The sequence below is a fragment of the Cornus florida genome, unplaced genomic scaffold (genome assembly GCF_030987335.1).
Source record: "Cornus florida cultivar Cherokee Brave unplaced genomic scaffold, ASM3098733v1 CherokeeBrave_3.0.0_Hap2_Chr10, whole genome shotgun sequence".
Taxonomy (NCBI): domain Eukaryota; kingdom Viridiplantae; phylum Streptophyta; class Magnoliopsida; order Cornales; family Cornaceae; genus Cornus; species Cornus florida.
The window spans coordinates 72,873,352-72,898,757 of record NW_026775580.1 but is presented as its reverse complement, the minus strand read 5'-3'; the positions used below and the strand labels follow the sequence as shown (position 1 = coordinate 72,898,757).

Below are 25,406 nucleotides of genomic sequence, written 5' to 3'. Positions count from 1 at the left end.
ACTACGCCCACCTCTTCCCCTGCCCCTTCTCGCGCCACCACTAAAGCCACCACCGCTCCCAAAGTCGAAATTTTTTTCCGCATACCCATGAAGAAATGAGAGAGAGAGAGAACGAAGAGAATAAAGATGATTCGAAAGAAGACCGCCATGAAGATTAATCCTCTCTTAGAGGCTCTATTTTTCTCTACTTATACTTGCAATAAGGTGCTGCTTACATGGGCCGCGAACGATGCCTAAATTACTCCCATGCCAAAGTAATGGGTAGTATGTTAATACGTGAATGATTGAATTTGTTATGTATGTCAAAGTCATATGTCTAATAACATTAATGTTAATAGAGATATGGTCGGATAATTATCTAACCGACTATGGTTTGGATAATTATTTATGTAAATACGAATATGGTTGAATATGAAAACCAAACAGTGAATCAAAACATAGAAGACGCACAGGATACAGTGAGAACTAAAAATCAGATGGTTACATTTTTCTTCTCATACAAAGTTAGGTGTATGTGTTTAAACTATGGCTTTGTGCCCTAAATCTGGAACTTAACCACCACCCCCAAAGACAATCCGTGTCTAACTAAATGTGTTTCCGCCTCACCTTCACCTTCACCTTCACCTTCGGCCGTTAAACTTGTGGGACCCTGAATTTTGTCATTCACCTCATGGAAACCAAGTTTGCAGACCCTGCAAGACAAACATAACACCCTAACCACCGATTATTCTCTCTTTTCTCCAATATATATATATATATATATATATATATATATATATATATATATATATATAACAGTAGCATACACGAGATACAGAGCAATTACACCATAAAAAATAGGATTATAATATAAATAACACAAATTGCTATTAACAAATGATCAACTTGGCCGGCAATTTTCCTTGGTTTAGTGATGTATTGGTTTTTGTTTCAGAATAATGAAAGAGATATCTCCCGACCCAACTTACCTGCATTGTCTGATGCATCATATCTTGGCCTTGACTGCCTGTAAACCTAAGTGTGACAAGCATAATGAATTCCCAAGATAACAGGCTCAAGTGTGCTCTATAAACTTCATAAACTTTAAGAAGCAGCATAACAAAATTCTGAAATTAGTATAACAAGTATGAAGCATAACCACTAACCAAAAAAACGTATGAAGAACTAAATCCGGTATAATTATTGAAGAAATAAGTTGGCCAAGACCCTTTCCTCCCTACTAATGTATACATCCAATTTTTAGATAAATATATGAAACAAGTGGTTAGCTGAAAGCCTTGCCAATATCGCGTCTTTATCACATCATTTTACAGTCTGTACATTTTGTGTGACCGGCTGGGCCATATTTTTAGGGTGATCGATTCCTTTGAGGTGAGACTCTGTTTTAAAAATACCGTTCTTTCATATTGTACAGCTAAATAAAGGCTAATATGGCATGGTAGCTCTTTCATACAGACTGGCATAAGTAACATCTTAAAATTCCAGTTCTCTATTAAATATTCAGCAGAATGGAGAGAACTACAGTCAGTCTCATCCCTATTAGAGTCAGGTGGAAAAAGTATTTAGAACCAATTATCGTCCCTATTAGAGTCAGGTCGACTACTGCAGAATAATCTCTGATTTTGGTTTCCTCTTCAGTAATAGTTTGTCAGTCACTAGTAACAGGACACTCGAATCAAGTTCTGTATATAGAAAGAAAAAGTTGAGAGAATATGATCTTTCTTTTTCCCCAAAAAGTACAAGAACGTTTTCTATTTGAATAAGAATAATAGAGTCACCAGACAATGTATAATGTCACTAAAGCTGCGCTTTAAGAAGATTTACAGGCTCCTATCATATACAGCGATATTATAACCACAGTTTCAGGAAGTGGAAACAAGACAATCTGAAAACCAACAATGGAAAATATAAGGAAAAAATTATTAAAAATATGACTCAGGGCAGTTGTTTGAAAATCATTGAACAATTTAAAAAAGAAAAATTAATAAAAACAATGTCAAAAGAAATAAGAAGTATTAGGAAAATATTTGAAGCTGAGATCCATTGAACCAATGTCGATGAATTATAGAATGTTGTTTGCGAGGTTGTTGAGATGCCGGATTTGTAATCAAATTTGTCAAAAACAGAAAAGGGCTATAGACTTAAAAATCACTCCATGCCTTTCTGGTGCAGTTCAGTAGTGGTAACCTGCTTTATTTATTTATTTAATTTTTTAAAGTCTCCTATTCTCCTTCTCTGATCTTTGTTTTATTTTTATTCAAAAATAGAGCTTTCGGAGAGTCGTTGTGACGTATGAAGTTATTTCCAATAACAACCCAAGAGAGAGTATTTCTTTTCTAAAGCATTTCTGAAAAGAATTCAAATGGTTTTCTAGGATACAAATACATATTTCAAGCAAGTTTTCATTCTTTCTACTACTTCCAGAAACCAGATTTTTCTCAATCAGGGTTCTAAATGCTGCAATCATACTGCAGGGACTTCAATTAAGAATCGAAATAATTAGAAATAGTACAAACCTTGACAGATAGAAAGAGCACACTCCAGCAGCTCAACATTTCTTAATTATCATGTATGGAACACTGTAAATAAACGGCTTGGCAAATCCTAGTTTGTCTGATAGAAAGCAAAAAAGGACTACCCAGCAGAAGTCAGATAGAAAAATTCATTTTCACAATTCAAGTGTTACATGAACAGCCAAAAGGACCAAAAGAATTTCATTCATAACAGGTTGCAAGAAGGGCAGTTAGAAGGTGAAGATAAAATAAAATAACCAAGGCTCCATCAGCCAACAAATTCCAGACATTATAGAACATAACACTGATACCACGAAAGAAGAGAGTTACCAAGAAAAAACATGTTAGAAGCATCCGACTCTGCAGCAATCTTCAATCATCACCACTACTCCGTCTCTTTGACTTCTTAGTTGGGTGGTCGCTCTTCAAGGGTAACACTTCCCCATGATTAATTACTTTTTCATGCTCCTCCATTTCCACTCTTCCCTCACTTTCTCTCCGCTTCTCAGCAGTCCTACAAAATTGTTTCATTAAGGGGAAAAAAAATGTGTCCTGTAGCACATTCTAAATTAATGCACATTCTTTTTTCAATATGCATGATCAAAGTTAAGATTAAAACCTGTTGACATGCGTCCTATCTTCCAATTTTTTATCCAACCAATGAACATTTCCAGTGTGAACTGGAACCAAAGATCCCGAAATATGGAGTATCTCTTCATCAAAACTGCAAGAGAGTTCCATATCAAGTCATGTGACCCACAAATTCAAAATAGGATTCTTTTAATTCTATAATGTGGACGGAGGATTATTATTATAGAATAGAATGGGGGAAACTTTAAATGTGTAACTTTGGTTTCACCGATTGACACACACAAACACACATTTAGTGCAACCAACAAATTTAGCGGAGCTATCCTAATTCCTAAGCCAAATTAACATATTTCCACATATTTAGGGGAGTGGGATAGGGAGGGGCATTGGTGTCAATGCACAATCTAATCTTGACAGTCAAAAGGATATAGGTTGATAAAACAAGTAATCGCCATATTACATTTGTCTTCAATTTCATTATGACATTTGTCGATCAGATTAGATGAGGAAGCTAAGAAAAACATTCAGGTTAAGTATAAAAAAGGCATCAGCCTTGCGCCAGCAAAAAAATAAATTATACCTCTTGAGAGGCACTTAATTGCAGTGGGTATGGCTGGCCAAGCACAGGGAATTTTCAATGTGTCAAAAAATTAAAAATAGAGGATGACACAATGCTCTAGCACGTGCTCACCATTTTTGTTTGCATATATTACATGGTACGTTTAAATTCTAGTGTGAGCTCAACACTATTGAAAGTAAAAACAAGGTGCTGTCCTGATAGGATTCCGAAGGCAAACAAGCCTATTGGAACTAAATATTCTCTTGGTCATGAGACAGTAAATATATTATCAGCTTTTCTATTAATGTTAGGAATATATCTGATAATTTTGCAAAATCGCAAGCTTTCCATCAAGGGCTTCAATTTGCTTGAAACATGTTAATATAACTTTTTTGGTCAATGGGAACAAAGAAGTAATGAATGCAAGACAATGGATCACCTCGTCCATTATGTGCAATCATATACAGGTTGCATCAGAAAATTTGCTTGTTATGCAAGGTCCATTAATTTTAAAATTTTCTGAACAATCAATATAATACATTACAGCAACCGAATAACAACATAGCTGGTAAAATTAATGCAATTATTGTTGGTGAAATAAATCACTTATAATAGCATGTAAAGTATGCCAACTAAATCATAGCCCTTATTATATCAATATAGTGGAGCAAAAACAGAAACCTGGCCAAATCTTAGATGATCAAACTAATATCACAAAAACACAAAAAGAATAATGTAACATCTTTTTTGGGAAGAAGGAAAAAGTACACTATTGACAAATGAAAAACAGAAAGAAAAAATCCTTCTCTGGGATGGAGTTTAATGGACAAGCGAATACATAAACTGATTCAGAGGTTCCTTAATCCACTGTTTTCCAATAGAATTAAACAAATTCACAGAATTATTCTACAAGTTTCAACATATTAAGTCTTAAAACTGTATGCAACCTGTGAGCCCATTCAGGCATATACATCTGCAAAGAGATGTGTGTGCGTGCGTGTAACAGAGAGAGACACAGAGAGAGAACATTTATTTAAAATATGTTTACGAGTATTCAATTTAAAACATTGTATTTGCAGTTAAATGATAGTATTATATAGGGGAGTAAAATCACCGCTTGACTAAGAAACGTATTACGGTTCCAACTTTTATCTTGTGTCGCCTGTGAGATGTGCTGGCAAATACTTCCAGACCATGTTTCTGTGACAAAATAAAGCGTGTAAGGCAATGCTTTAATTTATATCAACTTTCTACCCCAATAAATCGGTAAATTTACTCAATAGTTCAGAGGTACTTACATCTTTATATTCAAATTCTTCACGAATGTCTTCCTCTGTTATGATTGCAGATGAAAAACCAAGAACAATTACATGAATGGATTGCTGGCCAATTTTCACAACCTTTCCTTCTAAAACATGTGGAATATCAAAAAGGGGAAATCAATAAGGTTAAAACAAAATGATATAGAGAACATTTTCATGACAATTGAAATCAATTTCTAACAATGTGCAAGCTATATCCCTCCCTAAGCATTTCTTTGAGACACACATATATAGAGAGAGGGGAAAAGAAGTTGAAACAAGTGCTAAAACATAAACAATTTAACAATTTTAGTATGATTTTAACTCGATTAGAAAATTTGACACATTATGTAAGTCGCATAATAGAATACATATTTGTAGATACACCATGAAATAGATAATAACAATCACAGGAAAAATACCTAAAATCATGTCTGGCTTTGGATAAAAAAGCAATAGTTTTGCTTTTAGCTTCACACCAAAATAAGGATGAATCCCAGGAAGAATCTTTGCCAGATCACTGAGGATGTTAACGTCGTATGCCAATACCACACCATCAAAAGTTTCACTAAACCTGTAAGGGAAATTACAGCAACAAAATAATAATAGTAATAAGATAGAAATCAGTGAGAATAAACATGGGCAAACAAATTTTTTTCCCAGAGTTCAATATATATGAATCTCAATTATGGCCAGAGTAATTCAATGATGGATCTAGACCGGCCACTTCTTGATATATTATCTAAAAATACCAAAATAAAACTCAATTCAAGTTGGTTTTAGTTAATGAAAATTTTCAAAATTTTCTAATGTTTCATTTCACTTTTAAAAAATTCAACTATTATAATCATTAAATCCAGATTTATAAGCAACGAGTAAGAGAGACTATATGTGTAGTGTGTGTATATGTGTGTGTATATATATCCGTGTAACACACACACATGAAAGTAATTTGAGAAATTGAAAGAAGAAAAAGAGTGTAAGGGGATTATTACTTGAAAAGCAAAGAACCCAGTTCACGAAGGATGGCTTCAGAGACCTTTTTAGACTTGGATGGGTGTACGTGTACCACCAAATTCACATCAGATACCTTCAATCCCTCCATTGATTATTCACAAAAATAGCTGCACCTCAGCTTTGGAGTTTAGGGTTCCGCTCAACAGTGGCCAAACCCTAGCTAAACCCTACTTGGGGATAGAGAGCTACAAATAAAGAAACAATAATAAGAACTTCGAGCGCGCACACACATTTCAGAGTCTCGATACGTTACCATTACCAATGAACACAATAGGGCGAGAGAACCTAAAGAGAGTTGTTGCCGAGTTGGGCCCTTCGTTGGTTTGGATTATTGAGGGTTTGGATTATTGGGCCACTTTGAATTATGGCAAAAAGGTTGACTGGCCCATGAAATAATAATATACGGCCCACAGGCCTCCATCTCTTCTTCAACTATCTTTCAATCAGAAGATATTGGACCTGTCTGTTAAATTTAGGGTTGTAATCAAGCCGAGTATTGGCATGCCCGGGCTCCTCTTGCAAATCTGGAAAGTTGTTCGAGCTCGGCTGATGTTTGACACGAGCCTAACCCAAACATGGTTGAGCTCAGCTTGCAATTGTTCAAGCAAGCTAGTGCTCGGCTCTACCAACCTTGTATAAATAATATCGCATATTCGTGCGCGCACGCGCGCGTGCGCACACACACACATATATATATATATAATCGTAAACGAACATTTTATATATATTAATTTAAAATTTATTTGAGTTTGATTTGTTACTAAGTAAATGAACACGAGTCGAGCTCGAGCTGTGTGTCGAACTATCGATTCATTTACAACCCTAATTATATATATTAATGTAGCTTTAACCCTCATAATTGGGAGAAATTATCACATGGTCCCAGGACCACCATTGGTCCCGACCAATTGCGCATATCAGTTTTGTATAAGTTTTATTTATTTATTTTTTTAACTGGCGTGTCATTCACTGATCGACACGGGATCATGTAATAATTTCTTCATAATAGGTGACATGTTCCTAACTTCCTATCCAGCATTTTGTAGAAATTTGAGAGGAAAACACACAAACCTAAAGATGGATTAAAATTACAAAATAGTACATTACTCAATTTGAATGAATTATTTTTTAAAGAAAAGAATATATATACTTGAGAGAGATGGTCCTTATGACCAATCTTAAATACTCCAAATATATATATATATATATATTTGAAACTTGTGGCAAGTGATAATAAATAGACTTTTAAGGCATGTTTGGTGCGCAGGAATGGAATGCAAGCAGGAATGGAATGGGAATGATGTAGAAATGATCATTCTCATTGCTGTGTTTGGTTAAATCAAATAAAAAGTTGGAATTGAATGATTTATAAATTAATTTCTCCAAAATACCCTTACTTGTAATATATCAATTATATTAAAACATATTCTTATTTTATATCAGTTATATTGAAACATATTCTTATAATATAATAAAACTAGCTTATACCAATTGATGCTTGAGCCATTGACTAGAGTTGGTATGCCTGACAGTGGTGGGTGACATACGAAGTATATGTTTATATATTGTGTGTGTGTGTGTGTGTGTGTGTGTGTATATATAGACACACACACAATATATAAACATATACTTCGTATATCAATTTAAATACGAAGTATATGTTTATATATTGTATATACATATATATATATATATATATATATATATATATACACATATATGTATATGTATCTGCAAGTGAATCAGTTGGTAGAGCCGAACAAAAAAAAAAATCCATAAAAAAAGAGAGCAGTTAGTTTAATACTCCTAATTTTAAAAGGATAGTCTCGGTATTTTATTAATTGTTTTAATTGTGTTTTTAATTCTTTATTTGATTTCTTGTTTATTTGTTTAATTATTTATATGAATTAATTGACTTTGTATTTATTTGAAATACCTATTTAGTTCAATTATGTATTAGATGATGTGTATTTGTTTACTTAAATGTTAGGTATTTTCTTGTAATTAATGGTTATGAATTAAATATTTTAAATGGTTGTTTTATTTTATTCTAATAGTTATGGATAGTAGTCATGGGCCAACCAATTAGGTTCCATGGACTACTTGGATAAGGAGTTTAATGGGTACGGATAATTACCTATGGATAGTGTGTGTGTGTATATATATATATATAAGGAAAATCCTTTAGTGATAATCTGATGTATTTATTTTATTTATATAAAAAGAATATACATAGATTATATGTAACATATATTTTAGTTATCTTTTTAGTATTTTAATATTATTATTTTCTTTATTAATTTGATGTGGATTGGGAAAAGGAGTAGGGTTATTATTTAGCCTATAAATATATAACTATAGGGTTGAAAAAGGGGATTAGAAATATATTACGTAATATATTTTAGAGAGAGATAGAAGGAAGAAGAAGGAAGAGAGTGAGGAAGAATGAGGCTAGGGTTTTTGTTCAAATCCCTAAAGACAAGTTCTTGTTCTACATTTCTCCTTTAATCTGTGGAATATATATCTCTAGTATAATCTTAGGGTTATTTAAAGAACAATTAAAACTGGAATATATAATTTAATTGATCTAGAACATAGGTTTTATAAATTATATTTCATGGTTGTTCTTGTTGTATGAATTAATAAATTCATGAATTTGATTTGATTTCTTTATAAATTTTTACATGTTTAAATGATGTATTTTCATATCTGTGTATTGATGGAATCTAGAAACATACCTTAGAATCCTTAAACAATAAAGATTGAATTCACAGTATAAATTCTGGGTTGAATCGCGTAAACAGTGTTCTTGCGTTGTTACAGTGCTCGAGCCTTAGAGGCAAAGCTTGAGCCATGGATGAAAAGCTTGACCCATAGGTGAAAAGCTCGAGCCTTAGATGTAAAGCTCGAGCTATGGATAGAAAGCTCGAGCAATTAGGACAAAAGCTCGAGCATTACCTGGGAATGTTTCGTAAACAGCGTTAAATTAATTTTAATTGCTTTTGAGGGGTCCTAAACATTCACTAAGGACTATGTATGAGTTTAAATAAATTCTAAAGAAGCTTAAATGTAACAATGCATGCTATTTGAATTCTTCGAGGAATGAACGTGACTAATCTTTTTAAATTGTTCTAGCAATTGAGAATAAATGGGTAGCATGAATTGGATATGGAGAATGCTTACTTAACTGTATAATAAAATATCAGCATGTTTAAGTTTCAGTTTGTGTAGGATATATGGTGTAGGAAGCTTAAATAAATTATAAGCCATTCATATTCTGTGATAGTATGATATTATGTTATTATATTTATTTCTTGATTATTGGATATTTTTTTTTAATTGTTATATCAACTATTGGATTGTGTGGATGTAGTGCACCAATATGGGATGGTGGTACTCTAGGGATAGATTAACTTATCAGTTAAGTCCTACCTATTTTGTATAAGGAAATGGATTAACTAAAATATTAAGTCCTACTTATATTTGTGTCAGGTCAACTGAACAAATTGAATGATATATAGTGGATTACTTTATAATGGATATGATATTATATATATATATATATATATATATATATATATATATATATATATACATATGCCGTGATATGAGCATGAGCCTCAGAATCAGTGGTTAGGGTGCGTATATTGCCAGGGATATGTAAGTAGATATAGTGTGGTTGTGTGCCCTGGTAGGTCTATGTACTCATGTCCACTATATGTGCGTTTTACATGTTGCTTACTATTCAGGTTGAGGCAACCCTATAGTCTAGTGAGGTTCCTTTAATGTGTATATGTATTATGGACTATGTAGTTATTGCATGGGTTAGCTATAGATATATAGTTTCTCCGGTCTCTGTTTGGATTGTCATAGAAAGAACTTGTTCGTGAGCCTGACCCACTATTATTTTTCAGGTGTTCGTCAGTTTCAGACATAGAACTTGTTCGTGCTGAGTAGAGACAGTCTATATCATTCTTCCGATTCTACGTACGACTCTCTTTATGTTTTAGTTTCGGATTATGTTTATTTTCAGTTGTTTCAGTTGGGATATCATTAGGGATCCACTAGATGGATTCCCGAGTTATAATGATATTAAAGGTTCTGAATTTTTCAGTTGGAGGATTAATTATTTATTAATTTAAGGATTTATTATTTAGTTTTATTTTCTGCTATTTTATTTATACTTAGTTATTTCTGTTGTAATCGAATGCTTGTTTATATACTTAATTGTTTAGTATCCTTCAGATCTGTGCTCGGACTTGATCACCCGTGGTTCTAGAATCAAGGGGTATCACAGTTGGTATCAAAGCACTCCAGGTTCAAGTGTCTCTAGGGATCTATCATTTTAAGACTTCCGCATAGAGTATTTTTTTCTTTAAAGCCTAAGTTTAGGATTCATTGTATTCCTTTACGGTCCGTTTAAATCATATTGATGTTTGTCTTTTTATGTTAACAGAATGGTTAACGCTAGAAGAAGACGGGACAATCAGAGAAACAGGCAGTGAAAAGGAGCAACACGTAGACAGTAGGATTTCCTACGGTGTCAGCAAATGGAGGAAGAGTAACAACTGCCTGGGTTTTAGGAGAAAGATGGTCAGTTGCATATTGAACAGGAGGAAGTCCAACAAACTCAGGAGCCTCAGGATCAGGGCTACAATCAGGGCAGGGATCTAAAGTTTCCTCCCCATATAAATGACTTCATTGCTCGAGCTATAGAAGCAGGTGTAGCAGCTGCACTTCGGAATCAACCACAGGTTCAGCAGGCACTTATCACAGCATCAGTAGTTCAGACTGATCCTTGGGAGAAGGCTGGGAGTTCTTTCACAAAGGGGAGCCCACCTGAGTTCTCAGAGTCCACCGATGCGAAAGTAGCTTACCAGTGGAAGAAGGACATCGAGTGACATCTTCGTATGGTTAAGTACACAAAGGTTCAAAAACAGATGCTTGCTACCTTCAAGCTTGTCAGAGATGCACTCCAGTGGTAGGAGTCAGTTACCACCGCAGAGGAGAGGACTTCATTGACCTATGATCAGTTCAGTGCTCGCTTCGATGAAAAGTACTTTCTATATGCAATCAGAACAACTATGAAGACATAATTCCTTAATCTAGAGCAGGGGAACATGACAGTGGCAGAGTATGAGTTGCAGTTCACACGCTTATCTCTTTTTGCTCCAGATGAGGTGGATATCGAGGAGAAAAAAACGTAATAGTTTCGTTAAGGGGCTTATGTGGTCTATTAAACGATCTATTACAGGTAGTCCAGTTTGCACTACTTATTCTTAGGTGGTAGATGCTGCTCTATAGCAATATCAGTTGACTGTGGACTTCAAATAGGCTAGGGGTGAGAAGCGGGGTGACAGAGACTCTACTAATCAGCCAGCTGAGAAAGGGAACGACAATGGACACCGACACAATGATAAGGGTAAATTCCAGGGATAGTAGTCTTGGAAGAAGAACAAGGGTGGTTCAGATGCTCACAGAGATGGGGCACCTATTTAGAGGCAGCAGAATGGGGGACCACAGGCAGGACAGGGTCAACCACAGGTTAACCAATAGAGGAGGAAATTTGGCACTTTCCAGGGAAGTTGCTAGAGTTGTGGAGAGTTTGGTCACACTTCCAGGCAGTGTCCTAAAGTAGGATAGGGACATGGACAACATGTGCAGCAGGGACATAGGGCACCACTACCTTTACCTGCTCCACAAATTCCACGAATTCAAAGACAGATGTATCCGACTTAACCAGCACCACCACAGTCTCAAGGACAGGCACCGTAGCAGTTGTATTATGGCAGAGTGTATAACCCCATGCCATAGGATGTTCAAGCGTCTCAATGTAATACCCCTAGTTTTCAAAATGATAAAATTGGGAATTTAATTTTATTTTTTATTGATTAATTGATTTAATTATGTGCTTTAGTTGTTTTGTTTTCTTAATTGATTACTCGTGTGTATTTATTTAATTAATTGTTAATTAGAAATTGTTTTAGTTTAACTGTTATGGGTTTTGAATGATTTTGGTAATTATATTTATTTGTTTGTTTTTCTTTTGGTTATTTGTTTTAAATGTCGTTCATTAATTATTTAGTTAATTGTAATGGATGTAATTAGTTATTACTGTGTTGCGTATATTTTAGGTTTAGGGTTTTAGTTATGTAATTAGGGTAGCCGACGGATAAGTGGGCTGGGATTAGGATTAGGGTTTTGCAAGAGTCTATATATATAGGACAGTTTGTGTTTGTAAGGGTTTGGAGAAACCCTATTCCCGTAAGATAATTTGGAGAGGTAAACAGAGGGAAACTAGAAAAGAGAGAAACAGAGAGGTTTGAGGGGACAAACACAGAGAGCTTTCAGCTATGGACTGAAGGGGTACCACAGAGGAAGGAAGAGGTTGATGGTTGAATAGAACTGGGACAGTGGGAGAGCTGCAGGTAGTCTACAGTTCGTTGGAGAATTTAGCAACGACGATGAAGGTTTCAAACCGGAATCTTAAAGCAAGTTTCAGTCTATCTCCTTCCTGTGAACTTGTGTTCTGTGCATCCTATATAGACTCCAGGAACTTAATTAAACTTTTAAAACAGACTATATGCATGCTAGATTATTTCGGTAATCTGTTCCGTGTTTTTCAAAATTTAAACTATATTGTTGCCTAAACTGTTCTGTTGAGAATTAAGTTTTTGTCAATTGATTTACACTGGGGTATGAGGGGTTCTAGGACTGTAAGAATTTAAATAGAATCCTAAGAATGCTACAAAGGTTTGGGATAGGACAGTGAGCTTCGTCGGAAGCACAGAATGCAACTGGACGAAGCAGAGATGAGTTGGAGTAGAGAAGAAGGCAAGTAGGAGAGAGAAGGCTCCAGAATGTGGGAGCCGTCTCCCCCTTCAAAGAGCCAGCTCCAAAGGGTTAGGGAGCCGGCTCTAAGTGGCAAAGAGCCTTCTCTTTGATTTTAGAGCAGGCTCCCTTGGTTAGGTTCAGTTTGGACGTGATTTGGACACTGTTTGGGCACCGTTTGGGATTTTAAATGGTTTCAGGGATTAGAATGAGAATTCTAAAAGTAATTAAAATGGTTTTTAATCCCTCTAGTTGTATAAATTGGTCGATAAGGCAATTGGAATAAACAGGGTAAGAATAAACAACTTTGTACGCTGCTAACGGATAGGACGGACTAAATTGCTAAATCTTGTTTTAAAAAAATTAACGGATTGTAGCATGGACTTTAGACATGATATTATGCTAAGTTAGAGCCACACTTGATAAATTAATGTCTTTGTGTTCATGGATTTAACCGTAGGAAAGTACAACGGTGCAGGTTGTTAACGGAAGGAATGGGTTTAATTGCCCAGTTTAATTTCAGCAATTTAACGGAGTATATATATCTTTATAAATTTTATTATGGTAGCATACTAGGATCATTTATATATCATGTTTGATCTATGCATACTTTGGATGTTAATTGATGAAATACAAATTCTGTTATGGGATATATGGATTTAAGCTTGGATTGTAGTTGCTGTGATATTAAGCACTATACTACAATTACTTGGGTTATAGTTTGGACTTAAATTGTTGAACTAATATTTAGGTTCTATTAATTTAATTGGATGTTGGCCTGGAACTAATTGAAGAAATAATTATATATATTTTCTGTCAATTACATGGATGGATGTTGGATTTTAACTTGATGAACTATTAAACTTTGTCTCGTTAGTTACGTGGATGGATTCTGGATTGTTAGTTGATGAACTGCTTAAATTCTGTATGTCAACTATTTAGATTACTTGGATTTGATTTGATGAACTGCTTAAAATGTTGCATCATTTACGGATCATTTGCATGATATGCACAGATATGAGACGGTGGCATACGGAGGGACGGATTAGATCAAAACGTTAATCCCTACCCATTCATACACAAGGAATAAATTAACTAAAACAGTTAAATCCTACATGGATGCATGTCCTGTCAACTAAGACGGTTGAACGACATAACGGATGTTTGCTTTACTTTTCAGTATTAGGAAGGAATTTATATATATACTTATGGTACCGTGGTACGAGCTTGAGTATCCTGATCACGATTAGGGTGCGTATATCGCATGGAGGGATAACTAGACCTAATGACGTTCCCTGGTAGGTCTGGGTATGCATGACGACGCTACGACGTTTTGCGTGTTACCTTCTACTCAGGTGTGATGACTATAGGTTAGTGAGTATCCTATAGTGTGTGTGTGTATATATATATAGACTATCTTTAGATATTACCGAGCTATCTAGGATGTATCTGCGTATCGGGTTTATGTACGGATTGTAGTAGATTGGAACTTGTATGTGGGTTTGACCCACTCTTATTTTTTAGGTGTTCTCCAGTACTAGGCTTATAGCTTGATCGTGTTAATACAAATACAGACACTCACTCTTCCGACTACATAAGATTTCTTTCCATATTTAGTTTTGGACTTTGGTTTTGTATTTACTGTTCATTTGGAGTTGTTAGGGGTCCACTAGATGGATTCCCTAGTTGTACGGATTGGAAGGATTTAAATGATATTAATTTATTATTTAAAGTTTGAGAATTTTTATTTTAGATTTCTTTCAGCACATTATTATTTTATTCTTAATTCAGTTTTTATTCCTACTTGTTTACATATTAATTGTTTGGTATCTCTCGGATCTGTGCTCGGACTTCATCACCCGTGGCTCTAGAATCGAGGGGTATCACACTCAGGCTGTTGAGGGTATATTTCCTATTCATGGTAGATTTGGTCATGTTTTATTTGATACGGGTGCTACACATTCATTTGTGTCTAGTACTTTTATTGCATTATCTGGGATGACGACGCGAGTGTGCGATAGACCTCATGGTATTTCTACACCTTTAGGTGATATTGTCATTTTACATAAGAGTGATGGGCCTATGACACTAGATATTGGTAGGCTTCGATTTCTAGCCAATCTATTGGTTCTGAACATGCACACTTATGATGTAATACTTGGGATGGATTGGTTATCTCATTACCATGCCCAAGTCAATTGTTATGACAGGTCTATTATTTTCACTATACCTGATCAGGATATGTATGTCATTATTATGCCACTTATTTGTTCTATGTGCAGAAGGAGACCGAAGATGAGATTACTGTGTCACTGGATAGCACACCAGTTGTACATGAATTTTCAGATGTTTTTCAAGAGATTCCAGGATTGCCACCTAGTTGAGAGATAGACTTTGTTATTGATTTAGCTCCAGGCACTACGTTTATTACTAAGGCACCATACAAGATGGCACCAGTGGAGATGCGCGAGCTGAGGGATCAGATTTAGCAATTGCTCAGTCAGGGTTTTATTCATAGAAGTACTTCACCTTGGGGAGCACCAGTTTTATTTGTGAAGAAGAAGGATGTGTGATACCCCTCGATTCTTCTAGAGTTACGGTGATCAAGTCCGAACATAGATCTAAGGGATCCCAAACAATTAATATGTAAATAAACACAGAATACAAGAATAAAATAATAATATGTTGAAAGAATTCTAAATTAAAAATCCTCAAAATTTAAATAATAATTTCCCAACTTCCCAATATCTGTACAACCCGGGAATCCATTTAGTGGACCCCTATTCAAATCCCAAACTGAAAAGGAAACAATTGTAATAAAAATCTAAAGCTAAACATAGAAAGCAGTCCTACGTAGTCAGAGGAGTGAGTGACTGTATCTGTTCTGCACGATCAAGCTCTAACCCTGGAAGTGACGAACACCTGAAAAAATAAGAGTGGGTCAGGCCCACATACAAGTCCTGTCTTACTACAATCCATACAAAAACTCGATACACAGATACATCTTAGATAGCTCAACAATAACTAAAGTAGTCCATATAGATATAAATACACACTATAAGAAGATCACTAGACTATAGTGTAGTCTCAGCCTTAATAGAAGGTGACATGCAAATCACACGTAACGTGGTCATGTATACCTAGACCTACCAGGGAACAACAACTATGTCCAGTTATCCATCCTAGGCGATATACGTAGCCTAACCATGATTCTGAGACTCAAGCTCATATCACGGCATCATAAAGATATATATATAAAATCCGTTCAAGGTATGACATTCAAATGTTTATTAACTTGTCATATATATAAGTAGGACTTAACTTTTATAGTTAATCCACCTTAGTTCAGAATAGGTAGGACTTAATGCTTTGAACTAATCCATTCCTAGAATAGGTACGTCTTAGTGTTTTGAACTAAACCATCCCTAATATGCCACCGTCCCATACCGATGCATATACACATATTTAAGTAAGACTTAACTGTTATAGTTAATCTAACTTATTTCCAAATAGGTAGGACTTGGTATTTTTAACTAATTCGTCCCTAATTTGCCACCGTGTCCTATACCGGTGCATACAAAACACAAGTCCGTATAATTGATAAAGCAGGAATAAGTAACTCATCAATCGTATACCAAAACTAGCATAAATAAAGTCTAACATGTGTATGGCCAAATTATGCATCCAATATAAGATCTAAAAATCCTTTTTCAGTCCTTTAAATTGATAAAATAAGATTAAGCATTTAATCCTCCAGATCATTCATAACTTGATACAATTGTAAGCAAGTTAAATACCGTTTTATTCCAAACCAAGCATAGTTAATTTTAAGTAATCCACTACACTTATACCTCTATTTAAATATGATTAAACAGTATTAAATCATATATACAAGAATCTCCAAGTTCCAGTAGGTAAGTTGATTAAAAAACAAAATGCAACATGTAGGATTTTTCCCTAAGTTCACACTATCCATTCCTTAATCCATTTATGAATTATTATTTTCCTATATTTTTACAAGCCTATAACACTCATATACATCATTTAAAGCAGTTTAAATGAAATGAAAATCCCCTGTACAGTCCAAATAGCGCCCTAAAACAGTAAATATGTAATTCTGGGCGAGAGCAGGCTCTCACAAATTAAGAGCCTGCTCCATTAGCATGGGAGCCGGCTCCCTAACTTTGGGAGCAGGCTCTGTGGAGCTAGGAGCCGACTCCACACTCCTCGGAGCCGGCTCAATTGATGAGGGAGCTGGCTCCCTCCTTTTGGGAGCCTGCACTCTCACTCCTTGAAGCCGTTCTGCGTTTCTGCTTCGTCTTCCTTGCCTCCGACGATACCCAGGGCTTTTGTAATTCTTTTAAACACTTGTTCTAATGTCCATTCAGTGTCCCAGATTATTTTAAAGACATCGACATGCATCAATAACCTCAACTAAACAAGGCTTAAAAACATATACAGAATGATACAATTAAACGCTTTAAGAATTTTCAAAATAGTTTAATTCAACGAAGCAAATTATAGTTTAAACATGCATCACAGATATGTTTTAGCATTAATTAAACCCCTGGAGTCTACCTAGGCATGCACAGAACACAGGTTTAAGGGAAAGAGTTAGAATAGAGACTTGTCTCTGATTTCAGTTTCGAAATCTTAAACCGTCGTCTCTAGCAACTCCGGTGACCTTAGTTGCTTTTACTGACCTCTGCTACTCCTAGTTCAACCCACGAGCATGCGTCAACGATTCCTCCTTGATTCAACCCTTGACTTTAACCAAACCCTAACTGTTCTCTCTCAAACCTTTCTGTTCTTTCTATCTGCCTCCACAGGTCGTGAATAGGGTTCTCAAACCCTTGCAGAACAAACTATATATATATATATATATATATATATATATATATATATATAGGTTTCTCTCCTAACCTAATTATACTTAGAGAAGGAAAACGAAACTAAATAAAATAACCCTATCTCTAAGTCGGCTAACTCCCGATAACATAAAACATACAACCCTAATCTCATCTTAATAATTCATCAAACGAATTTGAGTAACTATACCATTTAATTTATTTTCCAAATAAGCATACATTACTGGAAGAAAATACTTAAAACAAATACGTAAATAATCAAATAAATCAAAACAATTAATCAAAATAATTTAAGTACACAATTAAACAACAAGCAAACAATTAAATTAAGACAAATAATCAAATAAAATGCAATAAAATAAACAAATAAGCAAACAATTAAATTGAGACAAGTAATCAAATAAATTAAGTCAAGAAATCAAATAAAATACAATAAAATACTGAATTAAAAATACCGAGACAATCATTTTAAAATTAGGGGTATTACAGGATGGTTCACTTCGTTTGTGTATAGATTATAGGGAGTTGAACAAGGTTACTATTCGTTTGTGTATAGATTTGATCAATTGAAGGAAGCTACTTATTTCTCTAAGATTGATTTACGTTCCGGGTATCATCAACTTCGGGTTAGAGAGCAGGATGTTCCTAGGACAGCGTTTCTCACTAGATATGGGTCTTATGAGTTTCGTGTCATGCCTTTCGGATTGACTAACGCACCGGCAGTCTTCATGAATTTAATGAACAGAGTCTTCAGGGCTTACTTAGATTAGTTTGTCATCGTGTTCATTAATGATATTTTGGTCTATTCTAAAACAGAGGACGATTATACTAGACATCATTATACAGTGTTGCAGGCGCTTGATGAACACCAGTTATATGCCAAATTCGAGAAGTGTGAATTTTGGCAACGAGAAGTGAAGTTTCTGGGTCATGTGGTGTCAGAGAAGGGGATAGCTGTGGATCCAGCCAAGGTCTCAGCAGTGGTAGAGTGGGGACAACCTACTTTACCTACGGAGATTCGGAGTTTTCTGGGACTGGCAGGATACTATCGTAGATTCATTCAGGGGTTCTCGAAGATAGCGGGACCACTCACTCATTTGACTAAAAAGGATGTACGGTTCGTATGGGATAAACACTGTCTGTAATACCTCTAATTTTAAAAGGATAGTCTCGGTATTTTTAATTATTATTTTAGTTCATTTTATTTGATTATTTGTTTATTTAGTTATTTAGTTAATTATTTTTTTAGATATATATTTAATTGACTTATTTGTTTAATTATTTTTATTTAATTAAATTATTTGTTTTAGATTTTTTTGTTTGCATTATTATATGCTTATGTGGATTAATGAATGAATTAAATTATTGGTTTTCTTGTTTTTAATTAGTCTAGGGTTTTATATGTTTTACGGGTTAGCAGACTAGTTGTATATTTAGTTTAGGTTTCCGTCTCATACTATAGGTGGAATTAGGTTTTTTTAAGTGAAGCCTATAAATATAACAGTATACGTCTACCAAGGGAAACAAATCATATTCACGTATAGAGAAGTATGAGAGAAAACAAAGAGTGAAATCTAGGGTTTGGTTGAGACTAAGGCTAATACCCCGATATTTTAAAAAGGATTTATTAATTAAATTAATTTATATTATATTATTATTATTATTATTTTTAAATGATTTGTTTTAGTTAATTAGGTGCTTGATAGTTGTGATTTGTTTTAGTTAATTAGGTGCATAGGTAAATTGTATTGTTTTAATTAAATTATATTTTTTACTTTTATTTGTTAAATTTATATGGTATTTGATTTGTGGAATGCTAGTTAGTGAATTGTTTATTTGATTTGCGTGATTTTATGTTGGTGTAACTTTATTGTAAATTATTGGTAGCTATTAAATTTAATTTCATTATTTTAGTTATTTAAGTTATTTGGATTGGGATTAAAGGAAGTTGGACCAACGGATGTGGTATTGGGCTTGAAGGAAGCCTTGTTGGGTTAATTGGTAAAGACCCTTGGTTGTGAGGATATTTAATAATTATCTTTGCATAATTATACCTATATAATTACATGTGTATATTAATTCATTATTAAATCATGTGGAGGGATATATATGTCAATATAATTATATATTGATATATATAGGTATATATAATTTATTTAACTAATGGTTATATATGGAAGGTAATATATATATATATATATTTACATTAAAATATATGTATGTATATATATTATTTAAAAGATAAATATTATTTATTTTATATGATAATAATCCTAATGGGAAAAGGATTTAGGTTTTTGGATGTGTATAAATAGACACATAAGACTTTAGGGTTATGAGTTTTTCCACGTTAGAAAAATAAGAGAATTAGAGAGAGAAGAAGAAGGGCTAACGAAGAGGAGGCCAAATCAAAGAACGTAAGAGGAGACCGGATTTGGAAAAGAAAAGGCGAGTTCTTCTCTACTTCTCCTCTTAGAACTCATAAACTTATCACCTTGATTATTCAAATAAATAATTTTATTTTATTAAATTAAATTATTATTCAGATTGGAGGAGCATATTTATTCTTTACAAAATTATAGAATTAAACATGTGAATATATGTATGCATTGTTCTGATAATTTAGATCTTGCATGTGAGGTTAAGTTAATTAAATTTTATTTTTCTAAAATTTTTGTATTTTGCGTTAACCTTGTGTAGCACGATTAATTAAATTAAATGGATTTTAATTTAATTGTATATGTTCATTTATGCCCAAAATAATAAATAAAGTTTTTGGAATTTTCTAAGTTTTTTTTTAAATTTTCTGAAATTAATTTATATTTTTAATGTTATTATAGAAATTATTTATATATACTGTTATATATAGAAATATGTTAAATTGTTTAACATATGACATTACTGGAGGCGGCTGTAACTTGCGCAGCAAATAGGGTGTGCAATCCAGTGTGGTGCGGCTTAGAGTAAGTTGGTGTAGCACTGATCTGGGCCATGGGTTAAGTTGATAAGTGATTAGAATAATCCTATGCTTCGCGGTGCATGGAGGGATGGTGCACTTGAGCATCTAGACCATTCATTAGGTCTGGTCAAATGAGGGATTATCCAGTGTAGCGCGCCGTACCAAAACAACTAACAACAACCAATTAGGAGCTGCCAACACGCGCCGAGAGTGGCTCAGGCGCGTGAGGGCGCGTGCAGGCGCGTGGACGCGCCTGCCGGTAAGGGGAAGCGCGTGGAGGCGCGTGGGAGTAGTCTAGGGGTATGTGGCGGCGCGTGAAGGCGCGTGGGGATGCGTGTGAGGTCCTGGAAAGTTGCTTGAGACTCTGGTGAAGTTCCAGTATTTATCTTAAGCTTGTTAGGTTTAAATTAATCATTAGAGGGTGTGTTCTTGATGTTCTGAGAGCCTCAGAGTGTTACTAAGATACCTAGTAGCATTTAGTGGTATAAATACAATTAATTAAATATTTTTGCAATGAAAGGAGGTGTATATATGTATATATATATGTAGTTATGATTTTAAATAGTCACGATTGGTATGGAATGTATGATACACACATATATATATATATTATAAAATATATGTGTGTATATATATTATTTAAGATTATTAAATATTATAAATCTTGTTTGGTATGACTTGATTCGTGTATGGTATGGTTGATTTAAAATCGTAATAGATACACGGTTATTAAATTAAGGACATGCTTATTATATGCATGTGAAGCCTATGTATAATTATACTTAGAGTTAAGTTTAAAGTTAGTACATGGTTGACTTGTAGGCATGGATGAGTTGCCAAAGGCTTTGATATACTGCCTTATTGGTTATGAATAAATTTCATATATGGGAAGCATGGTTGAATTGCTAATTAATTGTAAAAGTAAATATATTGAAGGAAGCATGGTTGAATTGCTAGTATATAAATAAATATATTTATAAATGGCATGGTTGATTTTTCGGTGCATATTTAAATTGCTATATGTTTAGATGACTAAATTACTGTTTAGGATGGAGTTAAGGTGAGTGGGGTTTACTTTATGAGAAAATTATAAAAGGGGGGGCTTGGTCTAGGTATGACTGATAATTAATTATTGGTGAGTGGTTTTGACAATTTAATGCCCTATTAACAGATAGGATTCTTGTACTATATATATAAGTATTTATATATATTTGTAGCATCGTATATTAAAGTTAAAGCTTAATTAGGGATGGTTTTGGTAAAGATGATCTGTTTATTGGTTTTCAGAGGCTTGGTAGAGAGAACTTGCTCATAGGGTTTAACCCGCGATTTATTTTTCAGGTTGTTAGAAGGTCAAGTCTCAAGGTTGAGGATCCGCAGCTGGAGGACTTATCCATTCCTTCTATTTGCTTAAAAGTAGGATATTAGTTTTGTTTCAGTTGATATTAGTATTTATTTGGTTGAAATTCTAAATAGTAACTTTTGGTTAAGGGGTCATTGAGTTGCGGGATTCCTGAGTTGTAACCATTTGGAAGTTATTAATGGATTTACTATTAATTGGATTTCTTCAGCGTTTTATTTTATTCTTTATTTCATTTTGTAATCCGTGCTTGTTTAAATACTTTAATTGTTTTGATATTCCCTAATTTTGTGCGCGGACTTGATCAACCCGTGTTCCGAAATTAGGGGGTATTACAAGAACAAAGGAGTATTGCTCGTGGGTTGAACCAAGAACAACAGAGGAGTTAGAACAGTGAAGGATCGCTAGAAAACTTAGGAAGACGACGCTAAGATTTTGAACCGAAATCTCACAGACAAGTTTTACATGCTTAAAGCAATTCTAGGAGTAAATAAACGTAAAATTAACCTTTTATGCATGTTAAATTTTATCTAAAACGGTATGTGCTTATATGCTTAGTATTTGCTTAATTGTGCGTTTGTTTGCATAAATACTTGTTTGAATTGGTTTAAATTGAGGTATATGGAATTTTATAATCTCTGGAACACACTAGAACTTAGTATTAACCAGTAGGAACCTTAACAATGGAGGACAAAAGGAATGGAAGTCGCCGGAGGTGAAACAGGTGAAGGAAATAAGCAGAGTAGGTTACCTGGGCAAAGAGGCGGCTCCCACAAGGGGGAACCGGCTCCATTGAGTATGGAGGAGGCTCCACATGGTATGGAGCCAGCTTCACTCAAGGGGGAGGCGGCTCCCCTTATGGGGGAGGCTGCTCTTCCCCATTTTTGTTGATTTTCGGCATATTTTCGGTTCTGGGTTTGGTTTTTTATGTTTCTGGAGTATTCAGGGACTGTACATGGGAAATTAGATGAGGTCTGAGGTTATATTAAAACTCCAGAGGGTGTGGGGATGGATAATAAACCACTTAGGGTTTATAGGTTGAACAATAAATAGTTCTTAACAAACTTACAAACTGTTAGTAGATGCGAGTGGTTTAAATTGCTTATGTTGTTCTAGCAATTTTCTGTGAATGATTATCCAATTCTAATCATGTATCAGTGGTATAAAATAAGCATGTTAAAATCTATATTTTTATTATACTTGTTAAGGATTAATTGATGATTAAATTTTAGCATTTATTGCATCAATTGTTAGACTGGTGATATAAGCATGATAGTTTGTCTATGTTTATTATGCTTGCCATGGAATTAATTGATGTATACATTTATTTATGTTCTGTCAATTATATAGATTCTGGGGATAAATTGATATTTACATATATTGTTTGTATTGTCAAGTATTGGATTATGTGGAGTAGTATCAAATAAGCATGTTAGTTCATATATTTCTATTATGCTTATAATGGATTAGTTGATATTTACATTTATTATCTTTTTATCAACTACTGGATGTGTGGATTATATGCACCGGTATGGGACGGTGCCATATTAGGGATGGATTAGCTCAAATGCTAAGTTCTACCTATTCTGAAATAAGCAAATGGATTATAAAATAAAATCCTACTTATATTTAAGTCAGATAAGTTGAACAAGTTGAATGACTAACTGGATTTCTTATGGATGGATAGGGTAGGATTTTAAATATATGTCGCGCCCGGGTTTTTCCGCCCTTTATATAAGGTTATACTAAACACTTAATGGGTCATAAAATGGGTTTAATGCGATGGAGTGACTATGGTCTATAGTTTTATTTTATTTGGAGTAGGGCCAATTTATTAAAATTCGGAGTCACCACCTAGCATAGGATTACGGTGTGCTAGGTCACCTATGGTGTCTAAAGACTTTAAAATAGATAAGATTACTTGATAAGCTTACCTTAAAATAGATGGACACATGAGAGGTCTAATTTGGGCCATAACATATTTGACATCCAATTAGTCTACGAAAACCAGATTAATGGGCTCGGGGGTTTGGTTGTGTATGAGGAAGGTGTTAGGCACCCCACGACACCCGTGAAACACCGTTACCTTATTTCTATATTGCATTCCAAAAAGCACTATATCGGTAATTTAATAATTAAAGATAATTTATTTGAATGACTTTGAAATTTAATCTTACCTATAGGAAAATAAGATCATTTCTTTCATAGGGATAGCTTATTAAAAAAAATGCATAAAAATACGAGTTTTATAAGAGAATATATATTTTAGATATTGATGTGACCAAACCTAGGAGTGACCTAGGTTGCCTACATACCTCATTTCATAAAAAGGTGAGGATCAGGTCAAATGTAGTTCAATTAAGCATTTATTTTAGGAGAAATGTTTCTAAGATAAATTATAAAAAAGTTTCTAAGGAAAGTCATAATTTAGGAAATGTTAATAAAGGAAACTTATAATATATATATATATATATATATATATATATATATATATATATATATATATATATTCTTAGGAATTTGTATCTTTAAAGTGTTTCTAAGGAGATTTGATTTTTAAAAATGTTTCTAAGGAAACATTATAATTTAAGAAGTATATATATTTATAAGGAAGTTTATATTTTAGTAAAGTATATTTATAAGAAAACTGCATATACATTTCTAAGGAATTTGTATTTAAAATGTTTCTAGGGAGATTTGATTTTTAAAAATGTTTCTAAGGAAACATTATAATTTAAGAAGGATAAATATTTATAAGGAAGTTTATATTTTAGTAAAGTGTATTTATAAGAAAAGTGCATATACATTTCTAAAGAATTTGTATTTAAAATGTTTCTAAGGAAACTTTATAATTTAGGAAAGCATATATATTTCTAAGGAAATTAGTATTTTAAAAATGTTTATAATAAAACTAGTAATTTAGGAAAGTGTTTTTTTAATTTGCCAAAGAAACATCTATTAAAATATATTTCTAGGGATCTTGTAATTTAGATGTGTATATATATATTTCTAAAGGAAATTGTATCCTTGAAATGTTTCTAAGGAAACCATGAAATTTGAGAAAGTATGTATTTTTAAGGAATCTTATGTTTTAAGTTTCTAAGGAAACTTTTAATTTAAGAAAATTATATATTTCTAAGGAAGCTTGCATTTTAATAAAAGTGTGTTAATAAGGAAATTAACTTGTAATTCAAAGAAGTACATATATGTTTTTTAGGGAAACTTGTATGCTTAAAGAAGTTAATATTTAAAAAGATTAATTTTTTTTGGAAAATATATTATTTTATTTAATAAGATTTATTTATTTATTTATTTTAGAAAATATGACCTTTTAATGAAAAGTGAGATTTTAAAACACAGTTTTTATGAAATATTTTAGAAGATATGATTTTTAAAGAAAGATATCA

At 33.6% G+C, this 25,406-nt stretch overlaps 1 protein-coding gene across 4 annotated transcripts; it reads right to left on the bottom strand.

Moving 5' to 3' along the window:
• Window positions 1-412: 412 nt before the first annotated feature.
• On the bottom strand, window positions 413-6,236 carry LOC132278723 (uncharacterized). 4 transcript variants are annotated; one of them, XR_009471108.1, is made up of 8 exons: window positions 5,960-6,236; window positions 5,387-5,538; window positions 4,962-5,071; window positions 4,778-4,863; window positions 3,133-3,237; window positions 2,844-3,027; window positions 969-1,014; window positions 413-692 (listed from the first exon to the last, which is right to left on the bottom strand). XR_009471108.1 is itself a non-coding variant. In XM_059780590.1 (7 exons), the coding sequence occupies exons 1-6, from the start codon at window positions 6,067-6,069 to the stop codon at window positions 2,886-2,888; spliced, it is 705 nt and encodes a 234-aa protein (XP_059636573.1). In that variant the 5' UTR covers window positions 6,070-6,236; the 3' UTR covers window positions 413-713; window positions 2,844-2,885. The 4 variants fall into 4 exon arrangements, 3 of the variants coding, with proteins under 3 accessions (XP_059636573.1, XP_059636572.1, XP_059636570.1); XM_059780590.1 differs by lacking the exon at window positions 969-1,014 and having other exon boundaries at window positions 413-713; XM_059780589.1 differs by lacking the exon at window positions 969-1,014.
• Between the last annotated feature and the right edge of the window lie 19,170 nt (window positions 6,237-25,406).